The 19,788-nt window shown below is 40.4% G+C and overlaps 1 protein-coding gene across 3 annotated transcripts in view; it reads right to left on the bottom strand.

Moving 5' to 3' along the window:
* The window catches only part of SNX9 (sorting nexin 9), a 116,157-nt gene that overhangs the window by 23,708 nt on the left and 72,661 nt on the right, over positions 1-19,788 (bottom strand). For all 3 annotated transcript variants that reach the window (XM_078370362.1, XM_035297038.3, XM_008995302.5), the window contains 4 exons: positions 14,757-14,904; positions 10,913-10,997; positions 7,397-7,522; positions 7,162-7,279 (listed from right to left, as the gene is read on the bottom strand). In XM_078370362.1, the coding sequence (XP_078226488.1) occupies positions 7,162-7,279; positions 7,397-7,522; positions 10,913-10,997; positions 14,757-14,904 (477 nt within the window). The remainder of the gene's footprint in view (positions 1-7,161; positions 7,280-7,396; positions 7,523-10,912; positions 10,998-14,756; positions 14,905-19,788) is intronic.

Here is a 19,788-nt window from a genome sequence, read left to right as displayed (position 1 = left end):
AACTGCTACAGACACATATTCTTTTGAAGCACACATGGAATATTCTCTTGGACAAACCACATGCTAAGCCATAAGACAAGTCTCAATAGATGTAAAAGGACTAAAAATCATGCAAGGTATGTTCTTTGAACATAATAAAATAAAACTAGAGGTCAAAAGAAAAAAGTCTGAGAAATAGCCAAATATTTGGAAATTAAAAACAGAGTTTGTTCTTGTATCCCCATGCTCTGCATCCATGGATTCAACCAACCTCAGATTGGAAATACTTGAGGAAAAAAAAAAAGTTTCTGTAATGAATATGTATGGACTTTTTTCTTTGTTATTATTCTCAAAACAATACAGTATAATAATGATTTACATTGCATTTACACTGTATTAGGTATAATTAATCTAGGGATGATTTAAAATATACGGGAGGATATGCACAGGTTATATGCAAATACTATACCATTTTATATCAGGCACTTGAGCATCCTTAGATTTTGGTATCTGTGGGAGGTTCTGGAACCAATTCCCATGGATACTGAGATATAGGAATATTTCTAAATAACCCATGGATCAAATAAGAACTTATGAGAAAAATTAGAAAATGTTTTGACATGAAGGAACATGAAAACTCAATATATCAGACTTTATAGAATGCAGCAAAAGCAGTGCTTAGAGGAAAATGTGATGCCTGTGACAGGAGAAAGATCCAAAACAATAACCTAAATTTCTATGTTAAAAAACTAGAAAAAGAGGAAATCAAACTCAAATCAAGCAGATGGACAGAAATGATAAAAGAAGAGAAAACAATACAACAGAAAAGAGAAATTTCAATAAAACCAAAGAAAAAAGAGAGGTAACAATGATAACAATCAGAAATGAAGCAGGTATATATCACTACAGACCCTAATGTCTTTAAAAGTACAAAGAACTATGACGAGCAACTCTAAAACCATACCTAACAACTTATATGAAATAGATCAATTTCCTTTAAAGATCCAAGCTACCAAAGCTCACTGAAGAAGAGATAGCCTGAATAGTCCCATATCTATGAAAGAAATTAAATCATAGTTAAAGACTTCCCGCAAAGAAAACTCCAGGTTCAGATGATTTCAGTGGTCAATTCTATCAACATTTATAGAACAGTATCAATCTCTTCCAGAATATAAAAAGGAAGGGAATAATTCCAAACTCATCCTATGAGACTAGCATTGCCCTGATACTAAAACCAAAGATATTACAAGAAAACTGTAGACTAATCATCATCATGAACCAAATCCTCAACCAAATACTAGCAAATTGAATCCAGCAATATATATGAACAATCTATTGCCATCAAGGGAGGTTTATTCCAGGCATATAAGACTGGTTCAGCAGTGGAAAGCTGACTGATGTGATTTACTGTATTAATAGCAGAAGAAAGCCATACAATCACTCGATGGATACACAAATGAAACAAAATTCAGATCTATTCATGAACAAAAACTTTCAGCAACCTAGAAACAGAAGGGAAATACCTTAACTTGATAAAAGCACATCTAACAAAAAACCTACAGCTAACATCATACATAGCGGTGAAAGACTGAATGCTCTGTCCTAAGGTCTGGAATAAGGCAAAGATGATTGCTTTCACCATTTCTATTCAACAGCATACAGGAAGTCCTAGCAAGTGCAATAAAGCAAAAATGGAAATAGAAGGCCCATGGATTGGAAAGGATGAAATAAAACTCTCTATTCCAAGCTGACATAATTGTCTACATTAAAAAAGAAAAGAGAATCCATACCCACAAAAAAAGCTCCTGCAACTACTGAGTGTAGCAAGGCCACAGATACAAGGTGGATATACAAACATCAGTTGTATCTCTATATGCAATACACAACTACAAAACAGAAATGCAAAAATCAAATAGTACCACTTATAATGCAACTCTCTAGTGAAATTCTTACATAGAAATCTTTTTTTTTGAGACAAAGTCTCCGCCTCCTGGATTCAAGCGATTCTCCTGCCTCAGCCTCTGGAGTAGCTGGGACTACAGGTGCATGCCACCATGCCTGGGTAATTTTTGTTGTTGTTATTATTAGTATTATTCTTTTTTAAAGATGGGGTTTCACAATGTTGGCCAGGCTGGTCTTGAACTCCTGACCTCAGGTGATCCACCTGCCTTGGCCTCCCAAAGTGCTGGGACTATAGGCGTGAGCCACTGTGCCCGGCCTGAAATTCTTACATATGAATCTAACAAAATTATGCAGAATCTGTATGTTGAAGACTACAAAACATGAATGAAAATCAAATATATTTCTGTACATGGATAAGAAGATGAGATATCAAGATGTGAAAATTAATCTACAGAATCAGTGTGGTTCCAGTAAAAATTCCAACACAATTATAAATATCTGCAAACTGACATTTAAATTTACAAGGAAAGGCAAAAGAAAAAGAACAGCCAAAACAATGTTGTAAAGGAACCAAGCTGGAGGATTCACTCTACCTGATTTAAAGACTTACCATAAAGCTACCCAAATCAAGACAGTGTAGTCTTGGTGCAAGAATGGACACATAAACCAAAGGAACAGAACAGAATCCACGAATACATTTTTCTTTTACAAACATCTTTCTAATAAATGGAAAACATATCTGTCTTTCCAAAAGATGGTGTGAGACCCACTGGGTATCTCAATGAGAAAAAAAATGCACTACTTCCACCACACTGCACACTTTATATAAAAATAGCCTCAAAATCCATCAACAACTTAAATGGAAAACCTAAAACTATAAAACCTTTAGAAGAAAATGTGAAATGATCTTAGCCATGACAACTCAAGCACAGTCTATGGAAGAAAAACGGAAACAATGGACTTCGTTAAAATTAAAAGCCTTTGTTACACAAAAGGCACTGTTAAGAAAATAACAAGGCTAGTGTGGTAGCTCATGCCTCTAATCCCAACATTTTGGGAGGCCGAGGTGGGCAGATCACTTGAGCTCAGGACTCAAGACCAGCCTAGGCAACATGGTGAAACCCTGCCTCTACGAAAAGAAAAAAAATTAGCAAGCAGTGCTGATGAGAGCCTATAGTTCTAGCTACTCGGGAGGCTGAGGCTGGAAGATTGCCTGAGCCCAGGAAATCAAGGTTGTGGTGAGCTGAGATGGTGCCATTACACTCCAGCCTGGGTGACCAGAGTGAGACCCTGTCAAAGAAAGAAAAGAAAAAAGAAAAGAAGGAAAATGATAAGCCAAGCAAAGCCACAGTTGTGACAAGTTATTTGCAAATCACAAATCTAACAAAGAACTTGTGTCTAGAATACATGTATTTTTAAAATCTCAGGTTTCAACAATAAGAAAAGAGACTGATAAAAAATGAGCACAAGATCTGAACAGACGCTTCACCACCGAAGATCTACAGATGGGAAATAAGCACATGAAGAGATGTTCAATCCTACTCGCCATCAGGAAATGCAAATCAAAACCACGCTGAGATATGCTCCATACCTATAGGATTGGTTAAAATGAGGAAAACCTGACACTGTCGAGTGCAGGTAAGGATGTGGAACTGCTGATACTCTCATACACTGCTGTTGAGGATTCCAAAATGGTATAGCCTCTTTGAAAAACAGTCTGGCAATTTCTTAAACATTAAACACATACCTGCCAAATGACCCAGTCTTTCTACTCCTATTTACTCAAGAGGAATGAAAACTATGGTCATACAAAAACCTGTATGCAAATGTTTATGGAAGCTTTATTCACAATTGCCAAAAGCTGGAAATTCAAATGTCCTTCAATGGGTGCATGCATAAACAAGCTATGGTATATCTGAACACTGGAATACTACTGGCCATAAAAAGAACAACAAAATGGATGAACTGCAAATGCGTTATGCTAAATGAAAGCAGCCACAATCGAAAGACTACACGCTGCATGCTTCCATTTACAATGACACTCTAGAAAAGGCAAAATTATGAACACAAAGCACACATCAGCTGTTGCCATGGTTAGGACTAGGGGAATGGGCAGCACGAGGGAACCTGGGGAGGTGACGGAACTGTTCTGTACCATGAAATGTGGTGGTGGTTGCAAGACTGCAGTGGTAGCTATTAAAACTCAGAACCGCACACCTTAGAGTGAATTTACTGTACATGAGTTTAAAAATCCTGAACTCTCTTTTTTTTTTTTAATAGAAATTATGAGCAGAGCCAGGCAATGGTGGCATGCATCTGTAATCCCAGCTACTCAGGAGGCTGAGGTGGGAGGATCACCTGAGTCCAGGAAGTCAAGGCTGCAATGAGCTATGATAGTGCCACTGCACTCTAGCCTGGGTGACAGAGTGAGACCCTGTCTCCAAAATAAAAAAATAAAAAAATATATAAATAAAACACAGGTATTATGCACCTACATATCAAAAACTTTTATCATCTAAAAAGTAGACTTGAACAGAACAATGAGTCTAGACACTGCATACTAAAGCATTTCAAACTCTGCATTTACTAGGAGTAGATTAAGCAGAAACAAAGCCTCGTGCCTTGGAAAGATGACAATCCACCTCCTGGCTGGAAAGCCAGCATGAACCTGGGATATGACGAACTCCCCATTATGGCCAGGTGAGTTACACCCAGAGTTCATTACCCAATCACTGGTTGAAATTCAGCGATTCTTGTTTTATTAAAAAATTCTTCTTGTCAAAATTTTTCTGACATAGCTGGTTTATCTCTAAGCTTATGACTTCAGATGTAATTCTATGCTTGGTAGGATTTTCAGACCAAGTTGCAGAGAATTTAAAAAAAAGGAGGAACTTTTGTTTCCCTGTTTTCAATGAACCTTACTAAGGTTTTCATTAAGTATGTAAATATATCAGTTTGGTACCAGGAATAAAACCATATTCATTCAATATTAATTCCATAAAGAACAATAATATCAAAACAAAGAAATCTTAACTGTACATTTTTCATGGAGGAATTATTGGGTCCACAGCAATGTCAAAGCATCATCTACCAATCATTCCTTTTTTTTTCTCCCGTAGTGAAGTTAGAGGGAGTTCTTATATAATCACGACCTGTAGGCACCACAGGCAAGAGAAACAAGTGAGAGGGGAATAGAGCCCTTCTGTGCTCTTTGGCTTCCTTGGCTCACATCCCAGTCAGTGAATCAAAGCTCAACTTCTTTACACCGAGGGGCTGCTGCTTTCTTGCTTTTCTATGCTATTCCCCTGGCTGCATGCCTGAACTTATTTTTTTTTTTAAACAAAACTTAGTATGAAAGGAGAACCATGACTCTCTGAAGCTTTAAAAAAAGCACTGAATTATCCAATTCAGAATAAACAATGTATTAAAATCTGAAAGATTGAGAATTTCCTACAATCCTGAAATAGGCCATTAATCCATGTATTTAAACACTATAAAGCACACACTGTGCTAAGTTGATAAAGGAGAGTACAAAATTCAAGGAAACAGACTATAATTTTAAAAGGCAGAACTGAAGTTTTCATGGAAAGAAAGCTGTGTTTTTAAAAAGAAAGCTGATGGAAAGCAGTAAGGATGACAAAAGGAGGTACAGGGAGTGTCTGAGCTGGGTTAGAAGTAGGAGTGCAGTCAGAACCTCTGGGCAGAAGGCAGCAGCAGCCACGGCCCCAGCACCATGAGGGACCACTCGAGTGTCACCTAGGGGATTGTGGGGATGTGTTTCTCTACTCAGCAGTGCAGCCTCATTTTCCATTTTGCTATGACAATTTGAAACTTTTGAAGTTTTCCAAAAACATCAAAATCAAAAACAAAACTTTCCATCTCCACAAAACACTTCAGAGAAAAATAAACATAAAACAAAGTAAAATACAGAGTAATGTTTTAAGGAGAGTAATTTACTCATTGTATGAAAACTAATTCTAGGGAAAGATTAGTCAGTCCACATGTTAACATGAACACAGTAAGCTGTGGGATCAGATTCAAATTCCTTTTTCGGCAAGAGAGAGGGGAACCTGTTTAATGTCTCTGGATCTCCTTTTCCTCATCTGTAAAGTGAAGATAGATGTCTGTGAGGACAGACGAGAAGCACTCGGGAAGTGTCCAGGCACATGTGGGGCGAACCCCACGCAGTGCTGACATGTCTCCATCTGGCATCACTACCTGGCTGTGAAGTTGCAGGCCCTCTCTGAACCATTTATCTCGACTCTTGCCAGTGCAGTGAGAATTCCACCGCCTCTGGTCTTCCCTGACCTTTGGGGAAAGAACCCTTCCTTTACCCCTCCATGTTTCTTCTCCCTGTGTTCAGGTGAGCCTCTTCACATCTCTTACAGGCCTCTCTGGCTCTGATCTTTTAAGACCTCCTCTCACTCTCGGTCCACTCTTTTCTATTTTCACTAATTCACGAATGTGAACATTTTCTTGCAATATACTAAAACTCTGCTTAACCTTTAAGTCTGTTTCTTCACAACCTTTATTTTAACACACGCATGCTGAGTCCCTGAGTGGCTACACAGAGTACCAGAGTCTACCGGCTGGAGATTAAAAACAAAAACAATTCCCAGACACAGAAACAAACCCTTTCTACTGAATACCCACAAAGTGCTCTAGTAACAACATGGGTTACTTACCAAAAGATTGGGGTCGGGGGGAGGAATGTGGCACTTTTAAAAAATAAGAAAAGGGCGAGGGTAATAACCTAAGTAGAAAATAGGGCAGCTTCTTCCTTCGTTAACACTTAGCAGCCTCGTGGCTTCTCCGGCCAGCGCTCACTCATCTAATGAAATGATGCAGCTCATCTGTATAACCTATTTGCAGTATGTGGGTCATATGTTTTTATTTCCTTTTTAGGCTATTTGAATGATTCATTTCTACTTTTTCAGGTGTCCCTTTTCACATATTTTAAATGTGAAATCTTTAAATATTTTAAATATTTCTTTTATACGAAAGGGTGCTGCCATGAAGACAATGACTCTGCTGGAATTTAAGACACATACAAAGACCTCTGATGTGTACATTAAATGTTCCTGTTAGATGTTTAGGCAACTTCCAGATATATGTACTAAATGTTACGGTTCTCTCTTCATAGCTGAATTTAGTTACTGTTTCCAACTCCTACATCCTGCTGCTCTATAGGATGTGAAACGCTATCACTGACTTACAGGAGGATAATCTAGCTGGAGTCTTTTTATTTGTCATCCTGAGTTTAGCATTAAACACACTCACCTGTGACTTGTTTGTCTGGAAGCGAAGGGATTGGAATGGCTGACCCAAACTTAACCAGGAGACGCTCATATAACCAGTCAAAGTGCTTATATCGGTGGTTTACAGATCGATTAGTGTTCTACAAAATGAGGGGAAGAGAAAAGGTTATCAATGCCAACTCCAGAACATGAAGAAAACAGCAAGCTGCAATCAGTGATGCAAACATGATTTTGCTTTTGATAACGTGGACACTTACAGTAGGTGTCAGCTGATATTCAATGTAGCTCTTCAGACCATACATTTTGGAGCCTTTCCTGGGATCTGCTACCACACAGTCAAATGTAGAGGTAGGATAAACCCACATTGGGCCATAATCTCCAACCTATGCATCGTTCCAGAAAAAAGTAATTTTGTTACATGGAAAAATAAAAACAATAAATACAAGTGATGTACATCAGCAAGTAATTCTTTTCAGAATGACAAGGCCTCTGGGGGGCCATTCTTGTTCCTCTTTGAGAAGTAACAAACGGTTCAACGGTTTCTGTTCCTATTAGATATTATGTTTAAAGAACACGCCTGTGGGACAACCCCTCTGCTCCCATGTGGGTAGCTCAGCCCATGGAGAAGAGATACCAGCTTCCCTCCCCCGAGGAGAGTGCTGGTTACAACACAATGTCTCTTTGTCTCTTTCTAGTCTAGCTGTCTCAAGCTACATGTGATGAAGAACTACTTTTTAAAATTTTCCAATCTATCACAAACTAATAGTTTGGTGAAACATTACACGTTGTGATTATTGAACAGTACCAAATTGCCCTCAAGTTTTCTAAGTACTCTCGTGTTCTGTACCCATCTCACGGCGGATCAGGAACAAGCAGTTTTCAGATGGACAACTGGTCTCTGCACCATACTTTGAGTAGCACTGTTTTGGCTCACAGAAGTGATTCATCAGACTGGCCAGAGCCTGAGAGCCATTGTTTTACTACTAGTATGGGAGGGGGCGGTGGGGGCATGCGGAGGTACTACGTCTCAAAGCAAGAACCAGGCGAGCTGTTTTTTCCACGGACTGCTGTGCCTATGCACAGCTGTCTGGCTCACTTCCAACCCCAGGTATCAGGCCCACCTGGGCAAGGCTTGCCCGAAGAGGGGAGGCCTCCATTCCTTTCCCACTGGCCTTCTCTCCTATCTGTGACAAGGGCCAAAGTTCAAAAATTCAGGCAAGGCTACCACTAGTTAGCTGGGGTTTTAGCTGCGGTGGGAAGTGAGGAAGGGAAACCAGCCGAGTTCCAAATGGGGATGTAAACACCTTGTGTGTAAGTTTTGAGCCTGAGGATCACTTCTGCTAGGCATTGCTAGGAGACAACAGGTCTGCTGTCGCAAACCTGGTTTTGTTCATCTTATTTAAAACAACATCCAAGGCCATGGGGGCAGCTGCAGAGGAATCTGGATGCTGGAGCTCATGTACAGCTCCTGGAGTCACTCCCTGGGTCACCAACAGTCAAGCTGTTTGCCGGCACATTCATTTCAGAAGCTTTGATCACAATGACAGATTGATTCTAGAGATTCAGACTGGAGGACAGCAGATCTTACCGAAGCACATTTCAGAGCAACAGAAGTCCTTATTATACTGAGAATGCTACCTATTTTCTTGGCTTGAAAATGAAAAATAATTGAATCATAATCTAGGAATAGAATAAACTGCAAAAGGACCATTATTTCTAGGAAGGGAATTCACTTGGAGATTCAAGGAGAATGAAATAATATGTAGAACAGGTTTTATTCTTGCAGATTTGAAAAAGTACAGCAAGAAGGTAAAAAGAAAATTAGAAAAATCACACAGACTGGGCTGAAGGAAGAGAGATTTGTTTAGGTTGAGACCTCAGAGAGGCAAGGCCAGGCAGACATAAGAAAAAAAAGTGGTCCATATATACACACACATACACACACACATTTTTTTTGATGGAGTCTCACTCTGTTGCCCAGGCTGGAGTGCAGTGGCACAATCTCGGCTCATTGCAACCTCTACTTCCCGTTTTCAAGCAATTCTCTGCCTCAGCCTCCTGAGTAGCTGGAATTACAGGCACCCACCACCATGCCTGGCTAATTTTTCTATTTTCAGTAGAGACAAAGTTTCACCATCTTGGCCAGGCTGGTCTTGAACTCCTGACCTCGTGATCTACCCAGCTCAGTCTCCCAAAGTGCTGGAATTACAGGTGTGAGCCACTGCACCTGGCCATATATATACATATATAAGTGGAAGATGGGAAAAGCGGGTTGGGATATAAAAGTCCAGAGTCTGGAGTCTGTTAGGTCAGAAAAGTGTCCTAGTCCAAGGATAAGAGTAGTTTAAAAAGAGACCAAAAAGAAAAATCTCTGAGAATGACTATAACTCCCTCAGAGAGAGCCCAGATCCAAGAAACTACCAGAAAGCTGCAGAGAAGATGACTTTTGGGAACTCCCTCCATGAGTGGGCCGAGAGCGGCAACTGTGCTGGGCTAGGGCCCAGTTTCATGGGGTTCTGTTTCATGAGTGGGCAAGGTTACTGCACTTTTAGAGCAAAGAGAGTCTCTGCTTTCTCTGGGCCTCCTGAAGACACAGTGGCTTTCCTCAGCTTTTTCCATGTAAGAGGCCCACACAGGCAGACCTGCCTACTACTGGGTCCAGTTCTACCTAAAACTTGCAGGTCAATGAAAGGCTGGGACCCTTAGCTCTGTACCACCACTGCATGCTTGAGACAAAGAATCTGAGGCAGAGCTGTGAGCCCTGGACTTTGCAGAGTTTTAAATGTAATGAAAAGAATTATGGTACATGTTCATTTTTTTTTTAAGTCCAGAGAAAACAGGAAAAAAATCTTTAATATAAGTACTCAGAAGTTAGCTACCCTAAATTTGCTTTGAGGGAAAAAGTATAACAAAGGCTCTTGGTTATACAACTCTTGAGTCTGAAGAGTTTCAAGAATTCAAAGATGTAGGGACAAATAATTAGAGAATCTAACACTCTTCCTGCAATTTTATCAAGTCTCCAAAGATTACAGAGTAAGACCAGATGTTTCCTTATCCTTGACCAAGTCCAGGGTGAGAACACTCAAGGCTTCCCCCTGTTCCCAATCTGATTGTTACAGGGTTAAGTCAACAGGATCAGAAGATAGCTACAGTTCTCTTTTCCAGAGTTTCATTTGGGAATCTACAACTAAATATCACCTAGACAGAAAATCTATCACTGATCAAAATGTGGAGTGAAACCAAAGGGCTTGCGTCACGTTATACGATAACCACATAATTTTAAGACAGGTATTCTTAATGATGTCCTTAACTCCCAGCTTCTATCTGGAAGCTCCTTACCTCAATTTGACAGCTGGTTTACTGGACAAAAAACACTATTACCAATATCCCTGAAAGGGCACCTTATTCTAATAATATACATGTACTTTACGAGGGAAGAAAGGTAAATACTTGACTTGAGTTCATTAAACATAAAGGGCTGGCAGAAAAACAGTATGTAAAATACACTTCAAGATACTTCAGAAAAAATGATCAAAACAGTATGTATTATGAGTGTTTGTTCAATACTAAAAGTCTGAAAGATAAACAACATAATGACATTAATTTGCGCTAATTATCTTCGATACTACAAAACTAACAGATCTTATCAGTTACTTAGGGCATTAAATATATTTAAAATACTTGCCAAAAGATGAATAACCTACTTAGCTTTAAGGTACAGTATTACGAAAGAGCTGAATCAGAAAGAAAGCAAACAAAATGAATAAACTTACAATGATGGGAATTTTCTCTTTGGGTTTTGCTAGTTGTTTGGCCAACAAATACTGTTCCGTGCCAGGTTTTGCAAATCCAGGAAATCTAATCATGAATATAAACGTTCGTGAGTCTTAAGTCTTTCAAGAATTTTACAACTCCCGTCCACATTTACTTAATTTACCAGTTTTGACCTTGTCCTGTCTTTCAGGTGCTAGGAAACTGTGGTAAAAGAAACCTAAAGTAATCAGATTGTTCAATAGCCAATTAGGCATTTAATTAAGCTTGATCTGGTAAAGAGAACAGTTTCACTCCAGAAGGTATGATGTTAACAGGTGCTCTATTTGCTAGACTGTTACCTGAAACATTCTGTCACCCCAGAGAGTGAAGGGCAGACCTGAAAATATGTCCCCTAGTTCCCTGGGGCAATGAGTAGTGAGCACACCAATCTGAGTTGGCCATAGCGAGCAACAGCCACCTGCTGGCATTTCTACATCCAAATTAAAGTTGCCTTTCAACAAGCTCACTCCAGAGGCCACGACTATCCGAAAGAGGCTGTCCTGATCATCAGCATGTGTGTTTGTTTCTTTTGGAATTGACTGCAGAAGCAGTTTATGACAGCAGAAAACAAGTCTCCTTAGTAAAGATACTCAAAGTATAATCAATAAACTTGGCTAGAGGGTGAGGTGGGGAGGGTAAGGGAGATCACTTAAGACCCCAAAACTTAAATAAACTTGACTATTTCCAGAAATGAAATCTGTATCCAAAGGACATTTCTAAAATTGGAGGACCACTTTGGATTAGTTATCCAAGGTGTTACTGAAAAAGACAAGATTAATTTGGGTTTTTGAATTTTTCTTTAAGTAAACAGAAAAAAGGAAGTAAAATATTTACAATTGGAAAAGGAATCTTATTTCTATGAAACTCCAGCTGCACTGCTTCTCCTTTCATTCACGTGTCAAGCCAAAGTCCAGTGTGATGCTCTCAGGGGCCATGTCTTCTTCTCCTGCATTCTTGACTAACTGCCCTCAAGTGTCCTTTCTCTAGACATTCCTTTAAAACACAGCTTATACAAGAGACCAGAGGTGTCCTGGAGCTGGCTGACGTGCGGTTTGAATTCCAACGCCAACACTTAGGTGGCCTTAGGAGCTGCAAACTCCTTGTGGGAAGAATGGGGCCAGAATGGCCTACTTTCTAAGGTGATAAGGGAATTAAAGATTCATGTGAAGAGCCCAGCGTGTACTCAGTACATTTAAGTCACTGGTGATTAAGTCATCCTCTCCTTGGAAGTACTCCCTGCAGCCTCAGGTACAGTCTTCCTCACGCTTCCTCAGCATTTTGAGCATATTTTGTGATTCCATTCATCACACCTGACTGCCACTATCCATTTATACCTGTTTATTACAGCAGCCAGAGTCACTCAGAGGAAACATTGTGTTTTCAGGACCTGGAGGAGTTTGTGGAGCATACTGAATGCTTAATGAATTAACAGGCTGACCTGGAACACTTACTTACTTACTTACTTATTTAGAGATGGAGTCTCTGTCACCCAGGCTGGAGTGCAGTGGTGCCATCTTGGCTCACTGCAACCTGCGCCTCCCGGGTTCAAGCTATTCTCCTGCCTCAGCCTTCTAAGTAGCTGGGATTACAGGCGTGCCACCACGCCTGGCTAAATTTTTATTTTTTAGGTACAGATTGAGGTTTCACCATGTTGGCCAGGCTGGTCTCGAACTCCTGATCTTGTGATCTGCCTACCTCGGCCTCCCAAAGTGCTGGGATTACAGGCATGAGCCACTGGACCTGGTCCAAGATGAATTCTTACAATGCTCAAGTATATTTAAATCTCAGATCTTCTTTTCTAGTATAAGATTTCTGTTCCATTACTAGAATGCAGCTGTCATATAAAATGGATTAATTGCTGAAAAAGTGCTAATACTTAAAAACATTTTTTATAATTAGGTTTAGGCAGCTCATTTATACATTAGTATAAACACAAATACACAGGGTTTTAAATTGTTCACAGCACTACAGAGACAGATGCCTCAGAGGCACAGGTTCAAGTCAGGACTGCTTTAATGTGGTTTCAACCTGGAATGATACTTTAGAGCAGAAAGAATTCTTAAAACCAACCTCCTTATTTTAGAGACAAAGAAACTGAGGTTCCAACAGGTCATGAAACTTGCCTGAGGTTATGAGCAAATCAGAGAGCAAGTGTGGAGCAGAGGAGTGCACCAAAAACCAGACTCAGAGACCCCCAGGCAGGAGCTGGAACCTCACTCATCAGCCATGAAAGCGTGGCCATTCATTTTTCTCTCTATTTCCTTCGTTTTAAAAAAGGGGTTGATTTATATGAGTTTTCAGTATCCTTTATATTTACATTTAAAGAACAGCTGACAATGATGCACATCACTACTGACCATTATTGAAAACTTCAGTTTTGACTCTGAAACAAGACACAGTTGACTAACAAAACACAGAATGACTAATTTTATTATGCATACAATTAAGCATGAAAATATATCATGGAAGAAACTGAGTGAGAGGCAGCAAAAGTGTGCAGTCAAAAGAGAACTCATTTAATCACCTGAAGCTATTTCAATTTACTTTGGAAAACTTGTAGAACTGATTACACTAGATCTAGACCTAGATCCTGATGTTTAAATAGATGTTTATTTAGATATCGTTGTTTTTAATTTTTCCAGACACAGATTAATATTCTTTGATATCTGCTTTGAGTCATGAACTTGGAATATTGGAAAAAAGTATTAGTAATTTTGAAAAATAAACTAAACATAACTACTGGAAGAAGAGCACTTGGAGATTCTGATGGAAGTCATAAATTATTAATATATCTCCTTCAAGCTACACTGGCATAAACTACAGCCTTATTTAGGTCTCTCCAAAGAATCCTACAGTGCTATGTACATGGTCACTGGTGTCCACATGCTTTCCTGTTAAGTAGGGTATCTACAAGTACTGTTAAAAACTTTTTTTCTGGCTAGGTGTAGTGGCTCAAGCCTGTAATCCCAACACTTTGAGAGGCAGAGGCGGGCAAATCACTTGAGGTCAGGAGTTTGAGAGCAGCCTCGCCAGCATGGTGAAACTTTGTCTTTACTAAAAATAAAAAATTAGCTGGGCACAGTAGCACGTGGTTGTAATCCCAGCTACTGGGGTGGATGAGGCACACGAATCGCTTGAACCTGGGAGGTGGAGGTTTAGTGAGCCAAGGTCACACCATGGCCCGGGTGATAGAGTGAGACACTTGTCTCAAAACAAAACCAAACCCAAAACAACAGCACTTTTTTTGTTTTAAATCTAAGAGAAACCTAAGCTAAAACAAAGGTCCTGACCACACTTTTAGGCACAGGAGCTAAGAACACATGCTTTGGTGCCTGAGGGCCTGGCTTCCTGACTCAACACTTGGGTGCGTCTCTCTGGGCATCCGTTTGTCCGCAGTGAAACGGGTTTTATGCACCCCAAAGGGATATGAGGTTACATGCGAATGCATGCAAACCATTCTGCACAATGCCTGGCACATAGCAAGTGATTAATAAAATAGTAAAACATTTAAAAGAGTTATTTTTTAGCTTTCCTGTGACATTAGCAATGAAACCTTAATATGTCATAAATTGATCAAGGTGTAAGTAATGAAAACAATTTGGGAAATCATTAAATAAAATAAATATTTCTCTTGTAAAACAAAAATCTTTTCTTTTTAAGTAAGCTTCTAAGTTAAAATCCAAATAAAAATAACCAAATCTATCCAAAACTTATAAGATTACTAGAAAGGGGAAAAGCCAGCTGTCTTTGTATGGTACATACTTTGTATTAACCCCTGGTTCCCTGGCTCCCCTTTAAACTTACTTGTTAAGGGGAATTTTCATGGACGAGGCACTAGCACGACTGTTTCCTCGTTGAACGCCACCTGCGTCAGCTGATTCTGAATCCTTAAAGTAGGAAGAGGACTTGGGCCCATCCCAGTCTTCATCCCAGTCATCATCATCCCCAGTTGCTAGAGGTGAAAATGGAAGACTATCAGTTAAAAGAAGACCAAAATAAAAATAAAATTACTTTTCTGATAATAACTACCTACTGGGCAAATCAATATTTTTTCGATGGAGAAAAGGGTATAGTATAGGAGCATAATACAGATGTTAAGAGTAAAGGCTATTAGTCAGCTTTAAGGCTTGAATTACAGATTCTTTTAGTGCAAAAGACAAATGAGAAGCAACTTAAAGAGGGCTGTCAGATTAATTTTTGACAAGGGCACCAAGATGACACAACGGAGAAAGGACAGTCTCTTTGATAAGTGGTTCTGGGAAAACCGGATATCCACATGCAAAAGAATAAAACTGGACCTTTGTCTTACACCACACACAAAAATCAACCTCAAACAGATTCCAGACCTCAATGGAAGACCTGAAACTATAAAACCCCTAGAAGGAAACGGGAAGAGCTCCTCAACACTGGCCTTGGCAACGTTCCAATATCACACTAAAAGCACAGGAAAAAAACGTCAAAAACAAGCGGGACTACATGAAACGAAAAAGCTTCTGAGCAGCAAAGGAGACAATCAAAATGAAAAGGCAGCCTATGGGCTGGGAGAACATGTTTGTGAACCATGCATGCATCTGATGACATGTTAATATTCAAAATACACAAGGAACTTGCAAAACTCAATAGCAAAAAAAAAAAGCTCAGTTAAAAAATGGACGAAGGACCCAAACTGACATTTTTCCAAAGACCAAAAAAAAAAAAAAAAAAATGGCCAAGAGGTCTATGAAAAGGCACCCAACATCACTAATCACTAGGGAAATGGAAATTAAAACCGCAATAAAATATCACGTCCCACCTCTTAGGATGGCTATTTATTTATTTATTTATTTGAGATGAAGTCTCGCTCTGTCACCCAATGGCACAATCTTGGCTCACTACAACTTCCGTCTCCCAGGTTCAAGTGATCTTGTGCCTCAGCTTCCAGAGTAGCTAGGATTACAGGTACCCATCACTATGCCCAGCCACTTTTTGAATTTTTAGTAGAGACAGGGTTTCAACATGTTGCCCCAGGTGGTCTTGAACTCCTGAGCTCAGGTGATCTGGCTGCCTCTGCCTCCCAAAGTGCTAAGATTACAGGCGTGAGCCACCGTGCTCGGCTGAATGGCTATTTAAAAAGTCAAGAGATCACAAGTGTTGGTAAAGGTGTGAAGAAAAAGGAACCCTTGTACACTTTTGACGGAAATGTAAATTGGCATAGCTGTTATGGAAAACAGTAAAAAATAGAACTACCCTATGACCCAGCAACTCCTCTCCTAGATATATATGCAAAAGAAATGAGAGCAGTACCTTGTAGAGATATCTGCATGCTCATTTCCAATGCAGCATTATTTGTAATTGCCAAGATATTGAATCAACCTAAGTGTCTGTCTATGGATGAAGGAATAAAGAAACCATGGTATACACATAAAATGGAATATTATTCAGCCTTAAGAGGAAATCCTGACATTTGTGACATCATGGATGAACCTGAAGGACATCAGGCTAAGTGAAATAAGCCAGACACAGAAAGAAAAATATCAAATGATCTTATTTACATGTAAAACTTTCAACAAGTCTTTAAAAAAATCTTAAAAACTTATAGAAGCAGAGAGTAGAAGGATGGTTACCAGGAGGCAGGAGAGGGGAAACTAGGGAGATGTAGGTCAAAAGTACAAAGCTGCAGTTATGTAGGGCAAGTCTAGAGAGCTAACGTACAGTATGAGGACTACAGTTAATGATCCTGCATTATATGTGGGAAACTTGCTGACAGAGTAGATTTTAGGTGCTCTTCTCTTTCTCTCTCTCTCTCACACACACACACAGACACACACACACACACAGGCACTTAGGTAACCATGTGAGGTATCGGATATGTTAAGTGCTTGACTGCAGTAATAATTTCACTATATACATGTATATTTCAACATTACTGTATACCTCAAGTATAGATCATTTTTTTAAAAGGCTGTCAGTCCAGGTAACTTCAGATAAATGCAGACTATAAGAACGTTAAGTGATACACAGGAGAAAAGACTTCTAGAGGCCTATACACTGACAAATCTAGTCTTATAAATTTACGAATAAGCAGAATGCCCTTTAATTCAGGAGGCTTGGGGAGGACAAAAGGGACGACAGTTCTGAGAAAGGCAAATGTTTAACACAAGGAATAAAGGGGAGAGAAGGGTAACGAGGAGGATATTCAAAAGACCGGGTTGGGGTGTGGGAGAAAAGGGAACGAGAAAAAGACCAGAGAGAAGAAGTAATTAAGCAGCATCAGTAGCTACTATTCTGACAATAATCCCTGTGTCAGATAACGTGCTGTCAGCTCTCCTCCTCCTCGATCCTCCCCCACTCTAATGGCATGAGTGTCCTTTAGTGTCAGATCCTAAGAGTGCCACTATGGAGAAGCTGAGAGACAAATGCCAAATGGGAAAAGAACAAACTATGAGAAGGATCTGGGCCAACTGACACAAAGCCGGACGCCAGGAGTCTCTCAATGCTTCCACCCAGCCCACAACCCTGGTCCCGCTGACAGGCAGCTCCTGTCTATGACTGCTAGCCTTGAGCCAGGACCTGCGCCCACTCTGGGTTTACGTGTGAGGTCCTTGCTGTTTAGAACAGACATTTAATAATTTTTGGCCCAATATGCTTACAGAGGAGGCAGGATTCAGGGATCGTACAAAAATCATGGGAGACTATCTTCTTATTTAATTTCAGTACAGACATAAATACCCTTAACTCCCGAATTGTTTCCCATTCCATATACTTCTCTTCAGCCTCAGTATTTCTATTCACAGCCTAGTCAAACAGGAGTTAAAGATCAAACCATGAATGCAATGAACATAACAGCAGGATGAGCTACCTCCCATCCACATACACGTCTCTGGCTCAAGATTTTAAAACAAATGTGTTAGCTGCTGAGATGTTAAAATGAGGTGACAAATAACCAAGACTTGTCATCTCTCTGAAGATGTGGAGATCAGAACATGGGCTCAGCTTCTCTACAAATGCAGAGATCCTCGGGCGACAGCAGGGGCCCTCAGCCTTCTGCAGCCTCCACCACCCGCTTTGCTTTTACTTCACCAAGCAAGCGTTTGAATCTGTGACTCCGCATAGATAAGCGAGACTGAAATAAATTTACGGTTAATGACCATCTACATTTGGATCCATGTTTGCTGTTACTGAATAAGGGCAACTGCAAGCAGTTCTTTTGAATAAAATCTATTTTTGACTCAATGACCCAGAGTGGTACCGTGAGGTAAGAAATAGATATCTGGTCTGTGTCCCCAGTTCCTGGTACAGAGCTCCTAAAACCCTTATAACTTCCTGAATGCCGGATGTGCGAGGTACATATTTTGTTCTGATATTTGGTCTCCGACCCTGGCTCCTGACACAGACCTCCTAACCCTTGGAATTTCTCGAGTGGTAGGGGCATCATCTTTTGTTCTAACAGAGTGACTCTTGGTGGGATAGGGGCTGGTCCCAGAAGGACCAAGCCAGGAATAGAAGCTTGGAATTTCCAGCTCCAGCTCTACCTCCCATTCTCTGGGAAGAAAAGAGGGGCAAGAGGTTGAGTAAATAATCAATCATGCCAGACGGGTGTGGTGGCTCATGCCTGTAATCCCAGCACTTTGGGAGGCTGAGGTGGGTGGATCACCTGAGGTCAGGAGTTCGAGACCAGCCTGGCCAACATGGTGAAATCTCACCTCTACTAAAAATACAATAAACTAGCTAGGTGTGGTGGTGGGTAACTATAATCCCAGTTACTTGGGAGGTTGACACAAAAGAATCACTTGAACCTGAGAGGCGGAGGTTGCGGTGAGCTGAGATCACGCCACTGCACTCCAGCCTGAACAACCAGAGTGAAACTCCATCTCAAAAACTAAATAAAAAATAAATAATCGAACATGCCTATGTGATGAAGCCACCCTAAACATCCTTGAGCTACAGGGAAAAAGATTCTGGGCAGCTGAATATGTAGGAGTGTGGGTAACCTCCCATATAGGCACCGAGGAATGAGAGCTAAGCAGAACGCTGGCACAGTTAGGGCTTGAGGAATATCTCACTTTATAGTGTTACTACTCAGCTATTTCCTTTTATATAATCCTTTACATAATCATATATTAGTTTATAGAAATAGGGCTTGAAGAATCCCTTTATATAATCCTCTCTATATAATCATATAATAGTTGATAGTATGAGTGCCTAAAGAATATTTCCCTATGTATATACTTATAATTATATCTTAGTTCATAATCGGAGGAATGCCTAGAGTGGACACAGTACAGAGCATGAATTAAGGAATAAGCAGCTTATATTCTGAGGAATGCCTACAGCAGACACAGTGCAGAGCATGACTTAAGGGAAAAACAGTTATACCAGGACAAGAATCCATGGCCCAGGCGGCAGCGTTCAGTATCGTAAAGATACCCGCTGTATGGCAGGCTTGGGGCGAGAGCCACTCCTCCTGATAAAAGAGTCCGTAGGACCTTGCTCCAGTTCTTGTGGAAGGCTGCCCTCAGAACGGCAGTCCACCTTGGTGACTGTGAACTTAATCAGCTCTTGCTGCTGTGATGCTTGAAAAACATCTTCCCATAGAACCCATTGGAAGCTGCCAGAAGGTGGCAGTAACCCTGACAGCTCTGTCACTGCTATGTGTCTTAAAGTATCCTCCTATAAATCTTAGAAGTAGTTTGCCCATAGATAGAAGTATTGCATACTGCACCCTATTCACTGCGCACAGCCCACCTTCAAACCTCGGTGACCTAATGGGGATGGACCCCTTACTGCGCACGGCCCTTGCCTTCGTGGGAATGGGCCCCTTGCCATGCACTGTCCACCTCCTGACCTAGGTGACCTA

The sequence above is a fragment of the Callithrix jacchus genome, chromosome 4 (genome assembly GCF_049354715.1).
Source record: "Callithrix jacchus isolate 240 chromosome 4, calJac240_pri, whole genome shotgun sequence".
Taxonomy (NCBI): domain Eukaryota; kingdom Metazoa; phylum Chordata; class Mammalia; order Primates; family Cebidae; genus Callithrix; species Callithrix jacchus.
This window is presented reverse-complemented; position numbering and strand designations above follow the sequence as displayed.